The sequence below is a fragment of the Brienomyrus brachyistius genome, chromosome 7 (assembly GCF_023856365.1).
Source record: "Brienomyrus brachyistius isolate T26 chromosome 7, BBRACH_0.4, whole genome shotgun sequence".
In the NCBI taxonomy this organism is placed as follows: domain Eukaryota; kingdom Metazoa; phylum Chordata; class Actinopteri; order Osteoglossiformes; family Mormyridae; genus Brienomyrus; species Brienomyrus brachyistius.
The window spans coordinates 25,577,741-25,596,995 of record NC_064539.1 but is presented as its reverse complement, the minus strand read 5'-3'; the positions used below and the strand labels follow the sequence as shown (position 1 = coordinate 25,596,995).

Here is a 19,255-nt window from a genome sequence, read left to right as displayed (position 1 = left end):
AATCAGTTTAAATCACCGCCGATGACCTATCGCCCTCCCCTCCCCACCACCTCTACCCAGTTCACTCCATTTAAATATGTTTTTAATAACACTGATTGCCTCAAATGGGAAAAGGGAAGTATTCGAGTCTGTAAAATACGTTGCGCTTGTTTTTCCCCACCTTCTCTGGATAACACTTGCACATCCGGAGGCAAGTCTAAGTGCCATACATCATCATCTGCTTTCCTCTCTTCCGTCATCTGCTCCTCCATGAGTGGGTTCCAGATATCGGCCGTGGAAACCTCCCCCCACTTTTCCTGTCTGTTTTCCCTCCTTTCCCTAACCTCTTTCAGGTTTACTTCTCAACCGTTCGGTCAGTTTGTGAAATTTAGACTAGACTGGGCAATACTGACTGAGTAAGACTATCCTATCCACGTGACTGACCATGGAGTCGACATGGCGATAGCTCATGTTTCACGATCTTCGATATGACAGACTGGGTAATTGGGGTGTCTTGGCACAGCACACATCTTGCCCCTGGGGGTCTGTTTATATATTGATGTTTGTTTCAATTGTGGAGGAAAGCGAGTAAATCATAGAAAACATCATTTTGCTTACACTACACACCAGGAGCCCACACACAGAAATGGAATGGCCCTTCAGCCATGTGTGATTAAGCGCCTCCTGTAGGGTATCCATAGTGGCACGATCCAATGTTAACAAAGGCCAAGAATGGGGATTCCCTCCTGTGAGGTGAAGGCTGGGTAAACAGTCCAGTCTGGGTGTATTGTTTCAAACACTGGTGTCTAGCAGATGCAATACAATGGGGCAAATCAGGCTAACCACAGGAAGAAGGGAACCATTTATAATAAGGGCATACTGAGCTGCATGACAAAAGTCAGACAAGCCAAGCATTGGGAAATTATTCGAAGAGTCTTGTCCGATTTACTGCCACAGCTGGCAGAGCAGCTGTGGGTCGCATGTCACTTCACACATCTTCAGAAAGTCGCCGATTCCCAAGCCGTGCGAAGCACACCGTTCGGCAGGGATTGGCAGGGGCAAAAAAAATAATAATCAGTTGTCAGAAACGCAGAAGTAAAACCCCGAAAAGGCCAAGCTCAGCTTGTGAAACACTGAGCACTGACTTCCTGTCAGAAGTAACAGAGAGCACCGACAACAAAGAATGAAACAACATAACTGTGAAGTTGTCTGATTAGAAAGAGAACAACAGGCCTTCTAAAGAGAAGAGAGTTTGCTGCTTTAAACCACAAAAAGGCAACACACAGCCAGCTGGTCGCACGGGGGGGGGAGGGGGGTGGGGGGGTCATCATGGTTCTGTGCTCAACCAGCACAATACTGTAATAATACTGCTACCCGTCAAATTCTGCCATCGCCATATGCTCGTTCACCGTTGTGAACAGGCAATGGGTTTGGATCATCCTGGGGCGGCCACCGCTGCCACCGGTAGACCTACGTGTTCTGGAAGGGGGGGTTCAGACCCGCAAACAAAAACGAGGCCACAACACAAGGGCCAGGTGCCCAATTCTCAAGCCAGTCGCTTGCTTGAAGAGGAGGAAAAAGGTCCGTATGGCAACTCGGCGGGTATCGCTGTCACCTCCTGCCCTCAACGTGGCAGAAATTGTGTGTCCCCAGTGCATCCATGGAGAATTCCTCACACTTTCTACATTCAAGGTTGGCAGGTGTATGGGAGTGACTGTGAGAGCACTGTGGTGGACCAGCCTCCAGACCATGGTGGACGACAGCCTTGGTTCAAGACGCCTGCCAACCTTATTTTATAAGTGCTTTCAAAAGACCGAGGAAGGGCAACACTGCAGTGAGAGAGGAATGACTTCAGGTTGTATTGTCTCTCTCTCTAGACACATCAATCCATCCATCTTCCAGCACTGCAATGTGAAATTAAGATTCAATGTTTATTACGCTGACAAGAGAACTAACAAAAGCAGAAAAGTGCATGTAGCGCAGCAAGAGAAGGTAGGATAATATCCAGACTGCTCCTTTAAGGAGGGCGAAGCTACTGGACTGAATGAAGTGTCGGCTTTCACTCCAAACTCCTCCTCTATATTCTAATCGAGCTTCACTTCAGCTCCCAAGCCGCCCCATCTCCACACTCATCTCTCAGCTCACTGCGACCTACTTTTCCCCTTAACCCGCCGTGCATTTTTTTTTCGTTCGACAACATCCATTAGAAATATGCCGTTGGGAATCTTTGTTAATTACACAGAAAGAAGGTTTGGGACTCCAATATAGCAGAATTTAGTGGTTTCCTCACTCCGTCGGACAAAAAAAGCTAGAAGAAACTGAATCAGTAATATTTGACTATATTTTTCTCTTTATGAATTTTAAGTCGAAAAGTTGTTTTTGTCTTTTGGTTGGTTGATTTAAACTTTTCACTCATCGGGATCGAGATTTATGCGCATGTGTGGATTTTTCTGGATGACTCTGGCGTCGGCAGTTCTCCCCCACCCGGTTTTAATCCGGATAATATCGCTTTGGTTTGTTTTACATCTTCCTCCGCTAAGTTGTACTCCCAGACCCTCCGCTCGCCGCGCAAAAGTTGCGGCGGACTGATCAAGTTGTGCGCAACTTAACGCTCCTGTTTCTCTTTTTCTATACTTTCATTGCGGTTCGCAAGTGTGCTCAGCTTCCAGCTATGGAGGAAATGATGCTTTATTTATTTTAAAGTGATTTTTTTTCCCAAGTCGGGGGTGGGGGTAGTTTAGACACGGCGGACAAGGAACTGTCTGAATCTGGAGAAACACTGTGGATATTGCATGACCAGTATTCAGAAACTGTATTTTGGATAAGGGATCGAATTATTGATAAGTTTTCACTCGCGAAATGCCACAACTTAACGGAGGCGGCGGTGATGACTTGGGGGCTAACGATGAGCTCATCTCCTTCAAAGACGAAGGGGAGCAGGAGGAGAAAACATCCGAGCATGTGTCCGCCGAGAGGGACCTGGACGACGTCAAGTCGTCCCTGGTCAACGAGTCGGAAAACAACAGCAGTTCGTCCGACTCCGAGGTAAGTCTGCCGCTAGACTGCCCCATAGAAGCACTTTGCACCACATTTCCCTTCCAAAAACAGAGCAGCGAAGTTTCACTTTGCGTGTTTTTTCCTCGTCCTGCTCCTTGCTTGTGTCAGCAGGCGGAGCGGGGGCCCCGTTCCAGACCGGACTCGCAAAGTTACGAGAGACAGAGAGAGTATTTTGCTGAAGGTAGGTGCAACCTCTGTTGCTCAGATTGTCTGCTTTATGACTGTCTTCCAGCATTTTTTCAAACAAAAAAATCCACCTAGTGTTTCCTCTGCCCTTCTTAAGTGCTAAGAAGACAGCAAGATGGAGGTCTTTTTAAGACGCCCCCTTATCCAGGCTATCCGTTTCTAATGATTCCGGATCTCGGTGGCTCCTATTTATCCAACGGGTCGCTGTCCCCCGGAGCCCGAACGGTGAGTGGCATTTGCATGAATGCATGCTTCTTTTATTTCAGTACCGCACCTTTATGCACGGATTGGGCTCCTTGCCCCCGCTGTCAAACACTCTTCGTGCACTGGTTAAAAAAAATTGGCAGCAGAGCCCTGATCGGAGCGCCATGTTTCCCTTTAAGTAACGTCTGTATGCGCAGTCAGTCCTTTGTTCAGCTAAGGGATGACCAGATTTGCATTATTTCGTTATAGTTGGCCACGAGGTAGCGGAATAATAGTATGGGTGCTTTCTTTTTGTGTCCCGGGGGATGCATCTTTTTTGGAAGGGTTGGAAAGCGCGTGCTGAAGTTGTTCAGCGGCGACGAAACAAAGATGGACGTGGAATGAGCTTTGCATCAGAATCGCTTTTGTTATTGGCCTGGTGAAATTATGGAAGTTGTTTAAAAGTGTGCATATTTTGGGTGCAAACTGGCGCACATTATGTGAAATAATTAAATGCAGTGGGGAGGGTATTAAATATATTAATGGCTGATCAGTGTGAATAGATTCTTTTCTACATTCAAAAAAAAAGAGATCCACTGGTAACGACGTTAAACATACTTTATATCCATAGTGCGGGTCGCCTGAAACCACGATAAACTGCCTCAGTAATAAAGTGCCTGGATTGTGAAGACACCCAATGGTTCAACCGCGGTCATGGATTGGCCAGCTGGAGGCTTGTCAGAGATCGATCTCCATGTTTGAGTCAATCAGATCATTAGGGATATTAAATCAGTATTCGTTTGGAGGTCCAACTGTAGAGTGAAGTGCTGGCCTTGTGTGACCGCTCGCTAATCTTTGAATATCAACCAATCCAGACATTTTCATCCAGGTGCAGATTTACCATAAGGCAAAATATTTATGAATATAAGATAATAGTCATTATTTGCATTTTTATATACTGTTCTCGGAATAGGCAAAGCTACCCTCTGTCCCGACTGTAATGGCTACGTGGTACCTAGCTTTCTTCTCACGCTGGATTCTGGTGGTAGGCTACTGCTTGTTTCTCTGCCATACATAATGGCACAAAGTTAGTCTTACAGAAAAAGAAAATAGCAGAAGGATACAAGAGTAACATTACCCCTCCTGTGTCTTTGATACTGTCCCACTAGAGTGGATTGAGAGATTGTAAACAGATGTAGAGAGAATAGAATTAAATGAACGTATGCAGGAATTCAAGATTGACCATAACCTCAGGGGCAGAGTTAGGGAGTTAGGGTTAGTCTGTCCTTGGGTGCAGCCTAGGTAGGTGGCAAAAGAGCCAGGGGTTACACTTCATAAATTTAACCAATCAATCCACTGGAGCAATACCACCTTCCTCCTGATCAGTGAATTTTTCCAGCTGCCCCCATCCTAATAGGTGAATTTTACTGCGTATGTTCTGTCGCTGGTGGAGTGAATTATGGGAAATATTGTTGGAGCTTCAGTGCTTTACCTGGAGTGCACAGTGCTTGATTCCCACAGAAGAGGATTTCTTAATATAAGTTTGTGACTTCTATTCGTAGATTATGTTTTATCTCTTCTGCACATGTTCGAAGATCACATATCAAAACATTGAGATGGCGTTAGAGCTGAGGGTGTGGGTGTTTGGAAGTTGTGTTCTCCAGGTGCCTCTTGTTTTACACGCAAGCCCTGTCCGCAACACTCGTTGCAGATGAGAGAGGTTTGATTTACTGGTTTTGCACCCAGTGGGGTCGAGACATCTCTAAGGAAACCGAGAGTATGGAGGAGACTATGGGGCAGAAGGATGGAGGCTGTACGTCTACCTGCAAGAAGCCATCAACTCTTTAGAAAAGCCTGCAAACTCTTCAGATGGAATTAATGGCTGGGCCAGTGGAGAGCATATTAAGAACAATTACTCGTGAGAATAGCGATATGGGTGGAGTTTAAATAGCACATATGCAAAGTAGCTGGATTGTTGCATTGCCTGAGCACCTTTGAAACTTTCTCTGGTCAGCATGATAAATCAAAGATCGTTTGGTCTTTTCCGAACTTTGCAGACATGTCGTGCGGGTGAAGATCTGGGAAATCTGTCTGACATCCCATCGAAATGGAAGCAATGGCACTTAGTGACAGCAAAGAAAAGGGTGACTTAGGCTGCACTCACACTAGGCGATCCGTACCGTGCCCAAGCACATTTGACCCCCAAAGTCCAGTTTGTTTGACTAGTGTGATTGCTCCGTACTATGCCAGGGCATTGCATCATTTGGACTCGGGCTCAGTATGGATAGTGTGATCGCTATCTGTGCCTGAGTATGGAACACAGACATGATGTCAACGATGCGACTGGCACACACATGTACACGAACTGGACCCAGAAGGAACAGATTGGGCAGGCTGTACAGATTAGGTAGCGACAAATATTTAACCAACATTGCGGCAAAGGGATCACTTTGGTCTACTTGCAGAGGTGGAGTATTTGCTGGATTTTTGGACTGATGAGGATATCCAGAAACAATGGGATGCAACACACACAACTCGGAGAGACTTGGTAAAATACAGGATTAGCTTCTTATACATGCAGCACGATTAAATGAAAATCCCTGCACTGTATACGCGATGAATCTATGAGGGCCGTGTGCCATCACGCCCAGAAGGACTCCAAAAAAAAACACAGAATAAGGACATTAATTATCCTCTCCATTGTGCTGTGCAGTAGTTCTCTTCTTCCTCTGTTTTTGTCAACATAAGTCATGCGGCAATGACGAAAGTGTGCTTGGGCCCGTAACATTAAGCGCAGTGCGAGCGCAGTGGGGAAGTGGGGGCATTCCTGCCTAGGCACGGTACAATGCAGCCAGGCCAAGTGTGAGTGCACCCTTGCATAAGATGCTGTACCTGGTGAACTAGATAATTCTGATTGATTACCACTTGCTAAAGTCATCAAATGGCTGAAAATCTATGCCTGGTGGACCTGAGACGAATCACCGTAAAATTGAAACACCAGCAATAGGTGGCAGCAGAGGGCGCAGAGAGAGGCCGGCACCATCTGGGGGGGAAAAAAAAAACAAACATTTTTTTTTTAAAACTTCCCAGGAACATTATACAGTGATTATCCAACTGTGTGGCTCAATATGATTTTTATTTTTTTTGAATACTCTAAAATAAGTTCTGCTGTAAAAATGAAACTTTATCGTGGGTGGACCTTATCCCCCTGTGTGGACCGTATAAATACAAATTGTATGCAATATAATAAATGAATATATAACTCAAATTAAAACACCGTGACAACAACTTTTTCTTTAATGGCTAGTTTTTGGTTTTCGCAGGTCTGGGGTCTGGTACATTAATGCAGATTTTACAAATATGGCTACACTGTGCCTGTGAAGCGGTTTTTTGCCAGCTACGTGAGGCTTGTGTGTAAGTCTAGGTAACAATCTAGGTAACAGTAACACTTAATGACAGTAACAGAAAATCACAATGGGGTCTGTATTTGTATGTATGACACTATGTGGTTAGTTACACTAAGGGAGCCCTGGAGGCTCCAAACAGGGTTTTTTTCAATTCTATCCTCACGATATACTAAAGCGTGAGCACAATTGCTTAACGTGCCCACTTAATATTAAATCGAGCTCGTTAAATCATGTGAGCAGGATCTTTTTTTTCTGCTTTCTATTTGCTATTTCGACGTCTCAAATTAAGTTGTGCTCAAGCTATTTGAGTTCTTGCCAGAGTCATCCAGAAAAAATGCTGGCAAAGCCGGAAGCCGGTTTGAAGTGCACAAATACTACATGTTTTATGGTATTCTTAATGCATCTCCCATTCCAACTTGGTGTTCGGATAGACCTGCTCTTAGGGGTTATGGACCTTAATTCTTAATGCTGTACGTAGTAATGACCAATATTTGTACACATCTCTGTGCTCTTATTTTTATGACAATGAATGTTTCCGAGTTTATTCTCCTCTACTTTTTTAATGGAGGAAAAACTACACTTTGTGGTAATTTAGTTACAATTTTGACATTTGCGTATCAGGTGTTGTTTTTTTTTTAGGAATTTGCCTTTATTTTAATTAACAATTTATTTACAATTTGGCATGCAAGTATAGCTGTGCGTTAAATGAATATGTTTGCTTTCAGAGTTATGTCATGAATAGGACTCAGTCAGATAAAAACGCATCCATTTTTTTACTTTTCCAGTTGATCCATCCAGTAACTCTAGAAATTGTAGAAGTTGGGGTGGGTGTGGGAAGAGTAAGGATTGGATAGTTGTTCAGTTCAACATCAGTTTCTAATCTTTTGTCTACTAAAAAAAAGTTAGACTGCAAACTCTCTTGCCCACTCCCCGCCTGTCTAAGCTTTTCCCAAAAAACTGCCCCCTTTACTTGGATTAGTGAGGTGTTGGGCAGCCATTGTTGCTGCACGCCGGCCGTTGATGGCCTGGTGTGACCCCTCTGTTGGCATCTCATTAACGTTAATGGGCACTCCAGGCGCAGGGCTGATGCCTGCTCTCTGTGCCTCTTTTGTTCTGTAAACTGCAGCCACTTAGGTCGCATTAAGCGCATGGCAGTGGCCCCGTTTTGCGTTTCACGGCCCGGCGGCGGCTCCGAGTCTTCCGCATTTCCCTGGGCTCCCCGTTCTGAATGCGCTGAACAATGGGGGCGGGGGGGGGGGGGGGAAATGCGAGCTGAAACACAGTTTATTTTTTAGGGGAAGAGATTGCAGGTCTTTCTGGTGAATACCCCCCCCCCCCCCCCAACTTTTCATTTATTTATGCTATGTGTCATGACTGGATTTTTCTTTTCCGTGTTACTTGTAAACCTTTCCTGCCATTTTTAACACATGCAATGTTTTTTTTTTTTTTTTTACAATTGTCCTTCACATTTATTTTGTAGCAAACCTATAGTCTCCAGTAAAAGTCTGTCACATCAAATGTGACGTCCGTAACACTGAAGGTTATGTGCATTTCTAATATGTAGATTATTATGATTTTTTTAAGATTTGTCTGCATTCACCCCAAAAATACATGTGAACTGACTCTTTTATGCTACACGTGTCCATATACTGAGGCATTTTCTTTGCCATTGTGAGTGTAAATGTAACATCTGTAATACTGGAAATGCTTAGTTCCCAGTTAAGTCGGTCTGTGGTTGTAGAGGTGCTATTAATGGACGTGCAACTACTGTGGGATGGAAGCTTCAAAGGTTCACACTTACTGTGGCCTCGCGACAGCTCGTTCGGCTACGGTGATGTAATATTCAGATGCGGGTAACCGTGTACCACTTGAAAATGGAAATGATGCAAATGTGATGCAAACACAGTGGAAACGATGCAAATGGTTCATCCAGTGATGCAAACATGCCACAACTGTAAAGAAAATCGGACCAGATATTACATACAAACACGTTTTCTACCCTCTCTAGTCAGATGAAAACAAATATGGCTGGCTGAGGAAGTTCAGAAATACCAGTGTTTTTAGATGATTCCTCGCTATAGGATTACAGAGGCCATAGGTGTGGTTATTCAGACTAGAGGTAATTCCCAGCAAATATGAAGCTGTGAGGGATATTTCTTGGTTGCAGGACTTGTTTTGGGAAATGAATGTTTTGATGCTTTTGATGATGAGTTTGATAGTCTTTATGTCTGCTTTGACTGCTGGGAATTTGCCGGGTGCTTGCTTGAAGAATCCTTACTCCCTGATGTTCTGCTCTACGAGCAGCCCATTTGCAGAAGGCAAGGCCACACTCTCTGCGCTTGGCCGACCCTGGTCGTAGCTTATATTGGACATGCACAAGGAAACTCTTATCATCCTGAATGGCATTATGGGCTTTCTCGTGGTTGTTTTTTTTTTTTTATTGGGAGGGAGGAAGCGGCAATGAGTAATGTCTTAAAACTGTGTAAATAGCAAATAAAAGATCGTTTCAGAGTTAGCTGCTGATGCTTGACAGCAGTGGCAGAAAGTGGCACGTAAGCAACACGTTTGGGCCTGAAAGCAGATATTTGAATTTTAAAACTTGCAATGCAAGCATTACGTATCGCTGTAATATAACAAATCTCAGGCTGGTTCACACTGTGGACATACGACCACATGTACGTCAATGGTGATGTCATTTTCATCACTGATATCAAGCACGCCAACCACATTGGGGGGGGGGGGGGGGGGGGGGTTACAGCCTCGATGGCACATAATACAAATGACAAATGGTTAGCCAACTTGGAGAAAGGTTATGGCATTTATGTAATTCCGCACTATCTTTGCCCCACAAAATTGAAGCAAATCAAAACTGAATTGAATCGGCCACTTGTGAAGAGAGAGCAGATCAGATCCCAGGCCCTACTAGACACACACATGAACTGCTGACCCACAGAGCCACACTGCTTCTGCGTGTTTAAGTTCATATTTGCCCAGCGTGGTGGTTTTCTGAAGCAGCTCTGAAGCATTACAAAACACGTTCCACCCTGGGGCCAAGTCTGCTTGCTTAGCTGATTTGCTGGATGTGGGCCCCTAAATCCACCATTAACTGCAGAAGACTGGCAAATGGCTGGTTTCAGGCCGGAATGTTAAGACGGTCAAAGTGGGTGCAGCCCTCTAAAAGCATTTTTTTTCCCCCTCAAATTCCATTTTTTTCCCCCCAATTTTCAGATTTATTTTAATCTCTTTTTATTTTTACTGTTACCTTAAAGACAACTATAGATAAACAATTGCAAAATGTCACTTAATGTTTTTTTATTTAAACTGCTGACACTTTGTCAAAAGTGTAAACATTGCGCTCTAAGCTGTCGCAACATGTCGTGAACCTGTAAGTCTGGTGGTTCCTACCAGTGATGCGTGAGCCGACCCACAATAAGTAGGTGCCGGCGGTCAGCCACAGTTGTGAGTCAAGCAGAATTGATTTTAACGATATTTGGGTAATTTGCCGATGGGTCAGTTGAAATTTAAGCAAATAAATTAAAGCATATACAATTTAAGCGTGCATGGGTTGGGTAGCCGGTTTGGAATCATTTTGTCTTAGTTAAAATGATCATTTTCAGTCGCGGTAGGGTTGAATAAAAGTATTGGGCAAGTTCCGGTTGGTTGTGGATGGACTGGCACATCAGAAGCTGCTACACCGCAATGGAGACGCAAAAGACGTAAAGGGCATTCCTGTGAACCTTTGAGCCGCCTTGCGTTCATTTGATCGCATTTGGCAGAATCCTTCCTATTAAAATGTCTCTGGCTCCGCAGTTGCTAGTTGCCAATTATTTTAAAAGAACCCTCAGATTTGAGTCCAGTGGAGCAGTGTGGGTTGTCCCTATCCACACCCTAAGCTGCAGGCAAGGGCAGTTATAACAAATTGTTTCTCTCTCAAAAAAAAACACCACACCAGTGTTGAATTTGTGTGGAAGAAATGCATTCTTCAAAAAAACACAGCACATGTCTTTAAAGAGTTTATGCAAGTGCCGAATGCTTTAAATATCCCACGATTTTTCTCCCACTGGCAACAGCGTCACTTACACTTTGTTGCAATAGCAGCCCCACGTGTATCGCAAGTTGTAGCGAGTGTGCAGAACAGCCCAAGTCAGTGACTCGCAAACCATACATTGCTTTTTTGTATTGCTCATTGCACAATTGCGTGCTCTATTCCACTAAATGACACTTCCATCCATCAAATTTTTTTTTTTAAACCTCTTATCCTGTCCAGTGTTGCGGGGGGTCTGGAGCCTATGCCAGAGGCTACAGGTGCAAGGCAGGGAATAACCCAGGATGGGGCACCAACCCATCACAGGGCACAGTCACACACCTTTCACTCAACCACACACACCTATGGGCAATTTGGCAACCCCAGTTAGTTTGAGCATGTTTTTGGACTGTGGGGGGAAATGGGAATACTTGCAGAAACCCCAAACTCCACACACATGAAATCCTGGTGGAGACTCGAACCCAGCTTCCAGAGGTGTAAGGTGCTGGTGTTAACCACTGCACCAGTGTACTGCCCCCTAAATTTATTTATACCTCTCAAATCTTAGTTTTTTTACAAACATGTAGGTTTGAAAATTTTGCCTACAATTAACTGTAGCCAAATAGAAATTCTATCTGTCCGATAAGTTGGTGGTGTTTCCACAATTTGTACCAACGGACGCAAAGCAGTGCTGTCAAATCACTTGCTTTAACTCCATTTTATCTTTCTGGAATCCAGAATATTTCCATACAGTGGAAGACTAATGGTGAGCAGTTATTTGCTTATCTTCTCCTCACTCATTTTTGTGATAATTTCTCACAAATGTGCCACACTGCTTATGACTGAATCAAACAGCAAAAACCATACTTGATAATGTTGAAATAGAATCATCAGTAAAATTGCAAAGCTTGCAAGTTTTGTTTCCTATGACTGAGTTAAAAACTTATTGATGGTCTCAATCCGATGACTGTTGTGTGTGTGTGTGTGTGTGTGTGTGTGTGTGTTCCCTGCAATGGGCTGCTGCACCACGCAGGATTGGTTCATGCCTTTTGTTATTTGCAATATAAAATGTACAAACATATATATTTTTATAAGAGTATATTACATATAAATGATTCTTCAATGAATTGTTGCATTGATCTGTAGAGTACTTGATTTTTAATATAATCTTTAGAGACAGCCCTACATGTAATTGTCCATTGCCAGTATTACGAAATGTAGTATGGTAGAATGTTAGTAATTTGTACTTCGTAACTTGAGGATCTGCGGGAAGAAGAAGCAGTTGGGAGGTCTTGGAAGACCAGGAGTAGTTTAAGAAAAATTCTTGACATGCATTCCTGGCAAATTCATCACCAGCTTAGGGGTTTATGTTGTTTTCTCATGTTTCCTGTCTGACGTCGTAAGTCTTTCTAGCACCAGACAGCATTGTCGTTATCCAGAGCAGAATCTAGGGATTGGGGATGATGCAGAAAGTGACTCTTATGCTGTCATTGAATAGTTTCTCATACACAGCTCATGCACCGGTTGCCCAAAGTTTGAGCAGAAGTGCATTTGAATTTAAATTGAACACAGCCGTTATTTTCCCAAGAATTTGTCAAGCCCCGTAGGCTGGGACTGTCTCTTTAAGACCGTGAGCTCGTGGTGGACGGGGGCGGAGGGGGGAGGGCAGGGGCTGGCAGAGCTAACCAGATGCTGGCAGCGTGTACAGTCATGTTTAAAAACAAATCGCCAGGCTGATGTTTACCAGCATTTTTGTGTGGGATCTCCATTCACGTACCCGTGTCAAATTCTTCGCTGGTGTGTTTGCCTCAAAGGTGTGTTAATTACCCCACAGCATTTTCCCCTGTTAAACAGAATTTTTGATTTTTTTTTTCCGTTCTCTTGTCTCTGCTTTGGGTATAAAGGACTTTGAAAGCAATGTTAAGTGTTATAGGGCATGAGGGAGATTGCATCTCTCTGAGTAGCGGACGGGTCTGTCAACAGCCAAAGCCTTTTCCACTCTGTCAGCCACTGGGTGGGGGGTGGGGGGGGGGGGGAACTTGGGGCGAGCGCCACAGAAGGGACATTGTCCAGGTTTTGGTTTGAGCAACATTCCTTAAGAAAGCTGCAGGGCTCTGGACGAATGTTTTCCCAAAATGGCCACATCCAAATGGGCTTTGCGGGTTGCATCCAGAAATCTTCAAACTTAGAATTAATTTAGCTTCGTCTGTTGACCTTCTTTCCTATTGTATGTATGCTAAAGGTTGGCTACTTACATGGAAACCTAATCCCTGTAATACACTTCTTACACATTTTGTAATGTGATGTTAAGAAATGGACAAAAGTGACTGCAGCGAACTGCTTGGACTCTGGGGGAGGTATGGATAGATTTGCTAGGAAGCCCCCCGATGTTGTTTTTAAGCATAACACAAAATGAGTGGTTTTTCTTCGCTGTAAAACGTCACTGTGACACTGATAAGCTCACACTGGTAATTCTCAGTGTAGCAGTGCTGTCATGGGTGAGGGTGATGGTATTAATGTCACGCTGCCTGGCTGGCAGAGTGTCCTGGACAGACCCTTTGCTGCTTGTCTCGGGTGTTAGATTAGGGCCGTGAAATTATTCTGTTGTTAATCAAGGAAGGTAGCTGTGCACTCTCCATCAGGGCATGCTGGGTTATTGAACGGTCTTGGGTGATAAATGTCCAAATTAAATTAGCATTTACCTCCTAGTTACTCTTGAAGGCTCTCAAGGTGGCCAATTCATCCTCAAAGCATTTAAGCAAACAAATAGATCCATCTGCACGAGCCCAAAGCCCCTGGGTTTTGTGTTATCTGGCTGGAGGCCCGTCAAAGGCGGGTTTTAAGAGTGCCACAGGAAATAGAATTGAGGATGTGGATGCGAGATCTATACTCAGCCCTCTTTCCTGTTCATCTGATGGGATGCAGGGTGGGGGGTTTTGGAGCACGGTGTCCCCTTAATGTGATCTGGGCTGACAGTCTAATCTGCCAGTATTTTAGGTCTGAGGACTTGACAGGATTCAAAACAAGGTGCCATCTATGGTGAGATTTTGTTCTTTTTGCGCTAAGTATTGCAGTATTTACAAAACAGAAAGTAGCTGAAAATTTACCCGAAAAAACTATCCCAATAGAAGTGTATACCAATAATCTGTGAAATGCTCTGACACCAGGAAACACAAAATAGTGGCAACAAATAATTATTTGGCTTAATATAGTCTCTGTGGAATCCAAAATATTTCCATAAAGCACAAGACAAAGATATTTCGGTCAGTAGTTCATGTTGGCCTTTCTCCTCATTCATTTTGTTACGTGTCTCTGAGTGTGAGTTTGTGATCATGATTGGCGTGAAGAGCACACGCAGAGCTCATACAAAGACAGTAGCAGCAAACTTTAGACTTTATCTAACGTTTCTTTTTCTTTTTTTTTTTACTCTTGAAAAGGAACAAATAATTTGTAGAGCTTCCAGTTTTGTTTGCAGTGAAAGTAAAATGTTTTAGTGTAATTTAATTAGCCTCTTTTCCACCAATGCAATGCTGATGCCGATGAAAAGTCAGTGTTTAATTTAAAACTAGTTCCACGCTTTTCCTCTGCTGTTTATCTCTGGCGAGAGACCACAGAATTGCCTGCCTTTGGTGTGTGGGGAGGGGGCTACGATGAACGGTAAACTCCAGAGTCATATTTAAAGCTGTTATGATTGCTTGATTGAACTCAATTACTCAATTATTAAAAAGCATTAGAATATAAGGTGGAAAGAAGACAGAGCAGGATGGATGAGGACCCAGATGCAAAGTCAAAGCATGAATTGTTTGGACGCACTTTGGATTAAAAGTGAATAAAAATGCACTTGTCTGTCAGTATGGCAAAGCAGGACCTAAATATCACAGCCGCAGAACTGCATCTTAGAAGAAGACATTCAGTTTGACGGACTCGCGTAATAATGCAGGGTTAACCGTGGATGTGTACCATGTAGCCTATAGGAGTAGCTTAGCATGACTTTGTCATCATGGCTTAAATTCTTTTGAATGATTTACTTTCTACGATTACTGCATGTCAAAATAATCTGTTAAAACAAAGACTCAAGTTTACAGACGTACAGGCAGTACCCAGGTTATGAACAAGATCCATTCCCTGAGTTTTGTCTAGGTTGACTTTGTAGGCAAGTCGGAAAAATAATTCAGTACGTAATAATAATATACAGTATTAAAAGTAACTACATTTGGTATTTGTACTGTACATCGAGCCAGTGAACTGCTGAAGTCGCGCAGTGTTTTCATGAATGTCACAAAATGTGCATTGTTATTATGTTATTATTTAACTCAAATTTATAATCGGCTTTATGGCGATCCGCTTGTAAGTACGAGTTTGTCGGATGATGTTAATCCGGGGGCTGCCTGTAGATGTCTCCCCGTCTCTTAATTTGTTAAAGGACTCATGGTCATTGATTCTTTATTTTGGCTTCAGAGTTGGTTCTCCAAAGCCCTGCTGCCTTACCCCCTTTTCCGATTGATAAAACAACGTGGTGGGTTTTTACGGGCACTATTGAGACCCATTCTTGTGTCCCTGGTTCGGTCTAGTCCCCCTTCCCACATGCAGCTCCCAATCTGAGCTTCCTCTCCTTCGGCTTGAAGGGCACCCCAGCACCTATTTAGGTTGTGCCTCGTTCTGCACTAATAAAACTTAATCGTTGCCAAAGTTGGGTTTTCATCGGTCTGGTATTCATAGCAGCAGCTGTTTCCAGTTATGGGTTCAGGGGTACATTTCCTGTGGCCGTGGGAGAGAGTGGGTGAGTGGGTAAGAGTGGCAAGGGGCTGGGGGTGTGGTTAGTTAATGACTCAGATTTGTTCGAGCACAGGTGGTTTGCATCCGCATCCTGATTCCTGTACCATATTTATACCTTTTTCCTGGTGTTGTACCCTTATTGCCTCTTCACTTACCATTCACTGTCGGTTCAGCTTAGCAGAGCTGCTTGACAGAGATGATGTCTTTACCAGGTTGATTATTTTTTTTTTTTTGCATTTTGAGCAGGTCGCTATCAAATAACTGCAATCAGGACATTGCTGTAAAGCGAGATCTACCTGGTTTATGGAAGTGGAGCTCGTTGCTGTGAACCTTATCAGTCTTTAGCTTTGTTTGACGAAAAGGTGGGACAAACCTAACCTTTTCAGACTGTATTTCGACTGCATCGTTTTAGAAAAACCTTGTTTTTTTTTGTTGTGATAAATCTTGTGATATTTGTAAAATAAGCTTTTACCCAAAGTAAATTAAAGCCAAATAGAACTTATCTACCACTGGAGTCTGTCATATAATTTGGTTTTATTGCCGCAAGTTGTGTCAGCAGTGTTGACAAATGACTTGCTTTTTCTTGGTATTCTCTGCATGAAATCCAAAATATTTCCATACAGCGTAAGGCACTTGCTTTTTAGTCACCAGTTCTTCGGTTTTCTCCTCCTCATTCTTTGTATTCTCTAGCCAGGGAATACATGTGTTTTTGGGGCTGGTCTTCTGCTACCATTGACATTTTGCTTGCTAAGACCATAACTCAAAAATTATTAGATGGATCATGTCAAAATGTCATTTTAGTAGTATTTTCTCCCAGGGAAAATGAAATATTTTACTACTCAGTGCCCACTAAGTTGTAAAACGGTTTCACCAATGCACATTGTTTTAAAATAATCACTATGTATGTTAAAAAAAAATTGCCAGTCAAGGGCTTTTTAATAATGAAGTTGTTAGATAATCCAGATTTAAATTATCACGACGTGTGAAACATATTTTAAAAGAGTTCTGTTTAAATTCAATTTACGGATACCGTTTTGACATGTATTACTTAACATCCATGCATAATCTCATTGCTCATTTAGATGCGGTTTCATGAGTTATTGCAGGTTTTACTGTTGAAAGTTTTATCATTAATATTTGTGATTAGTTATTAAAAGTAGATGTGTACAAGAGTGCAGAGTTGGTGTTAATGGATAAATTATAAATATTCTTGGTGTTCACGTCATTTCATTTGTTAATAAAATGTCGTTGTTTGCACAACCTCCATCACTAACAGTTTACTGTAAATGAGTTTCAGATGTTACTGGAATGAGATTTTCTTATTCACGCTGTATTGTACATACTTAAATGCAAAGAGAACTGTGGCAACAGCTGCATCACTGTTGAGAAGGAACCATTAAGATTGTAAAGCCTGCTAAGTTTTGCTTACTATGCCTGTGAATGTTTTACCGCGACATATTGATGGTTATAACCCAGCAGACTATTGCGGTTATTGTGATGCGATCAATGGTTATTTGATAAATGGTTATTTGGTCTGGAATCCGTCTCTTTAAGCTCTACGCTGACGGTGGTAACGTTGCACTAGTGGTGCGTGTGACGTTACTTGAAACAACCAATAGCGACAGAAGAGAGCACCGCCCTTTTTCGGTCAGATCAAAGAAGACGTGGCAGTCGCCTCAGAAACACCTGAACTGTTTGACAAAGAGGAGGCATGAAATGAAATATGGAGATGTTTCAGGTATAAAGTCACCAAAAAGCCCCCCCCCCATCCACAGCAGCACCGTTGTCCAGGCACTATTTCGAAGTGAATCTCGCAAAGAGAGGCAACATGTAAAATTCATGGTGTGCTATCACTGTTTACTGTTGTAAACTTCTAGTTTAGAGAGACGTCGCAAGCAGGAGGATGGGGCCAGGAAGGACCTAACTGGAAGTAGGGCAGGCACAATTTCTTGGGTCTCCAGGCAGCACACCCCAGGAGGGGTGGGGGGGGGGGATAAAAAGTGCATTAGCCAAAGTAGAGAAGGTTAGAATCCGTGCAGTTGGGAGAGTGCAGTATGTAAGCTCCGGCAGATAAGGCTATGGCAGCGTAAGTAGGAGGGAGAGGTAAGTGGGAATGCAGGCATGGGGAGTCCCTGAACGTCAGCACTCCGATTCCACAAGGGGGTGTGAAGCTAGAGTGACAGACTGACAGTTCAGTTCATCCAAATCCAATGGCGCCAGCTCTGCATCTCACACTGTAGGCCTAACTGGGGGTAAGCAGTTAGCTAGAGCAAGAACTAGGACCCCTATAAGATAGACTAAAGAAGTGTGTTTTTACTCTAGACTTAAATATTGAGAGTGAGTCTGAATCTCACACATACGCTGGGGAAGACTATTCCACAGCTGTGGAGCTCTGTAGGGCAATGTTCAGCAGCCTGCCATAGCTCTTTCTACTCCAGGTACCGATCGATATCCTGCTCCGTAAGATCGAAACGGGCAAGGTGGCTTGTATGAGACTTCTGAGATATTCTGCTGCAAGGCCTTCCAGTGCTCGATAGGTTAATAGCACTATCTTGTAATCAATATGAGACTTAACTGGAAGCCAGTGAAAGGAGCATAGAACAGGGCTAATATGATCATATCTTCTAATTTTTGTAAGTACCCTGGCTGTTTTCTTTTTGTACCACCTGAAATCGATTTAAAGACCCTGGTTGACATCCAGATAGGAGGTCATTACAACAGTCCAGCCTGGAAGTTATAAAGGCTTGGATTAGTTTTCTGCATCATGGAAGAGAAGAGCATCTTCCAAAGCTTGGCTATGTTCCGTAGATGGTAGAATGCCGATCTAGTAATATTTCTTATGAGCATCAAGATCTCCGACCACTGCATTAGGAAGTTGAGTTTTAGGTTGCCAAACTTACTTGGGAGCAGCCTTACGGTCAACTAGCAGTACTTCAGGTTTCTCTGTGTTTAACATAAGGAAACTTTTAGCCATTGAACACCGGATGTCTAGTAGACAGTCTTCCAAGCCTGAGAGCTGGGATACATCATTTGGTTTGACAGATGTATATAACTGTGTATCAACAGCATAACAATGGAAACTAACACCATGATTGCTTGTAACGTTACCAAGCCGTAGCATGTATAAAATAAACAGTAACAGGCCAAGCACTCATCCCTGTGGGACACCATATTTAACTGTAGTGGGCTCAGAGGATTCTTTATGCATACAAACAAACTGATAATGATCTGTTAAATAAGTTAAATCGAGGGAATGCTGTCCCTGTGATACTAACTACAGAATCTGTTGGCACAATAGAATATGGTCCACAGTGTGGAATGCTGCAGTTAGATCTAATAACGTCAACAATGCTATGTAGCCATGATCGGAACTGATAAGCAAAATATATATATATATATATAAAATACACACACGAACAAATATTGCTATAGAAAGGAAGATAGCCGAGTAATGACAACTTTTTCCAATCTTTGAAATAAAAGAAAGATTTCAGACAGGTTTATAATTCCTTAGGTCGCTAGATTCAAAATTTGGTTTCTTGAGAACAAGCCCAGTATCAGCAATTTTAAAAGGTTTTGGGACTTATCCAAGCCTAAGAGACAGGTTTAACCGGGTAGCGCTAATCAGCGGTGAAATCTCCTT

General features: G+C 43.1%; 1 protein-coding gene across 4 annotated transcripts in view; it reads left to right on the top strand.

The window, feature by feature from the left end:
• Positions 1-2,070: 2,070 nt before the first annotated feature.
• The window catches only part of tcf7l1a (transcription factor 7 like 1a), a 34,917-nt gene continuing 17,732 nt past the window's right edge, over positions 2,071-19,255 (top strand). The window contains exons 1-3 of one of the 4 annotated variants that reach the window (XM_049019555.1): positions 2,071-3,024; positions 3,145-3,217; positions 3,320-3,447. In XM_049019555.1, coding sequence (XP_048875512.1) covers positions 2,839-3,024; positions 3,145-3,217; positions 3,320-3,447 — 387 coding nt within the window. In that variant the 5' untranslated portion in view covers positions 2,071-2,838. Of the gene's footprint in view, positions 3,025-3,144; positions 3,218-3,297; positions 3,448-19,255 lie in introns of those variants that run through there. The other 3 variants (XM_049019554.1, XM_049019553.1, XM_049019556.1) reach the window with 3 other exon arrangements.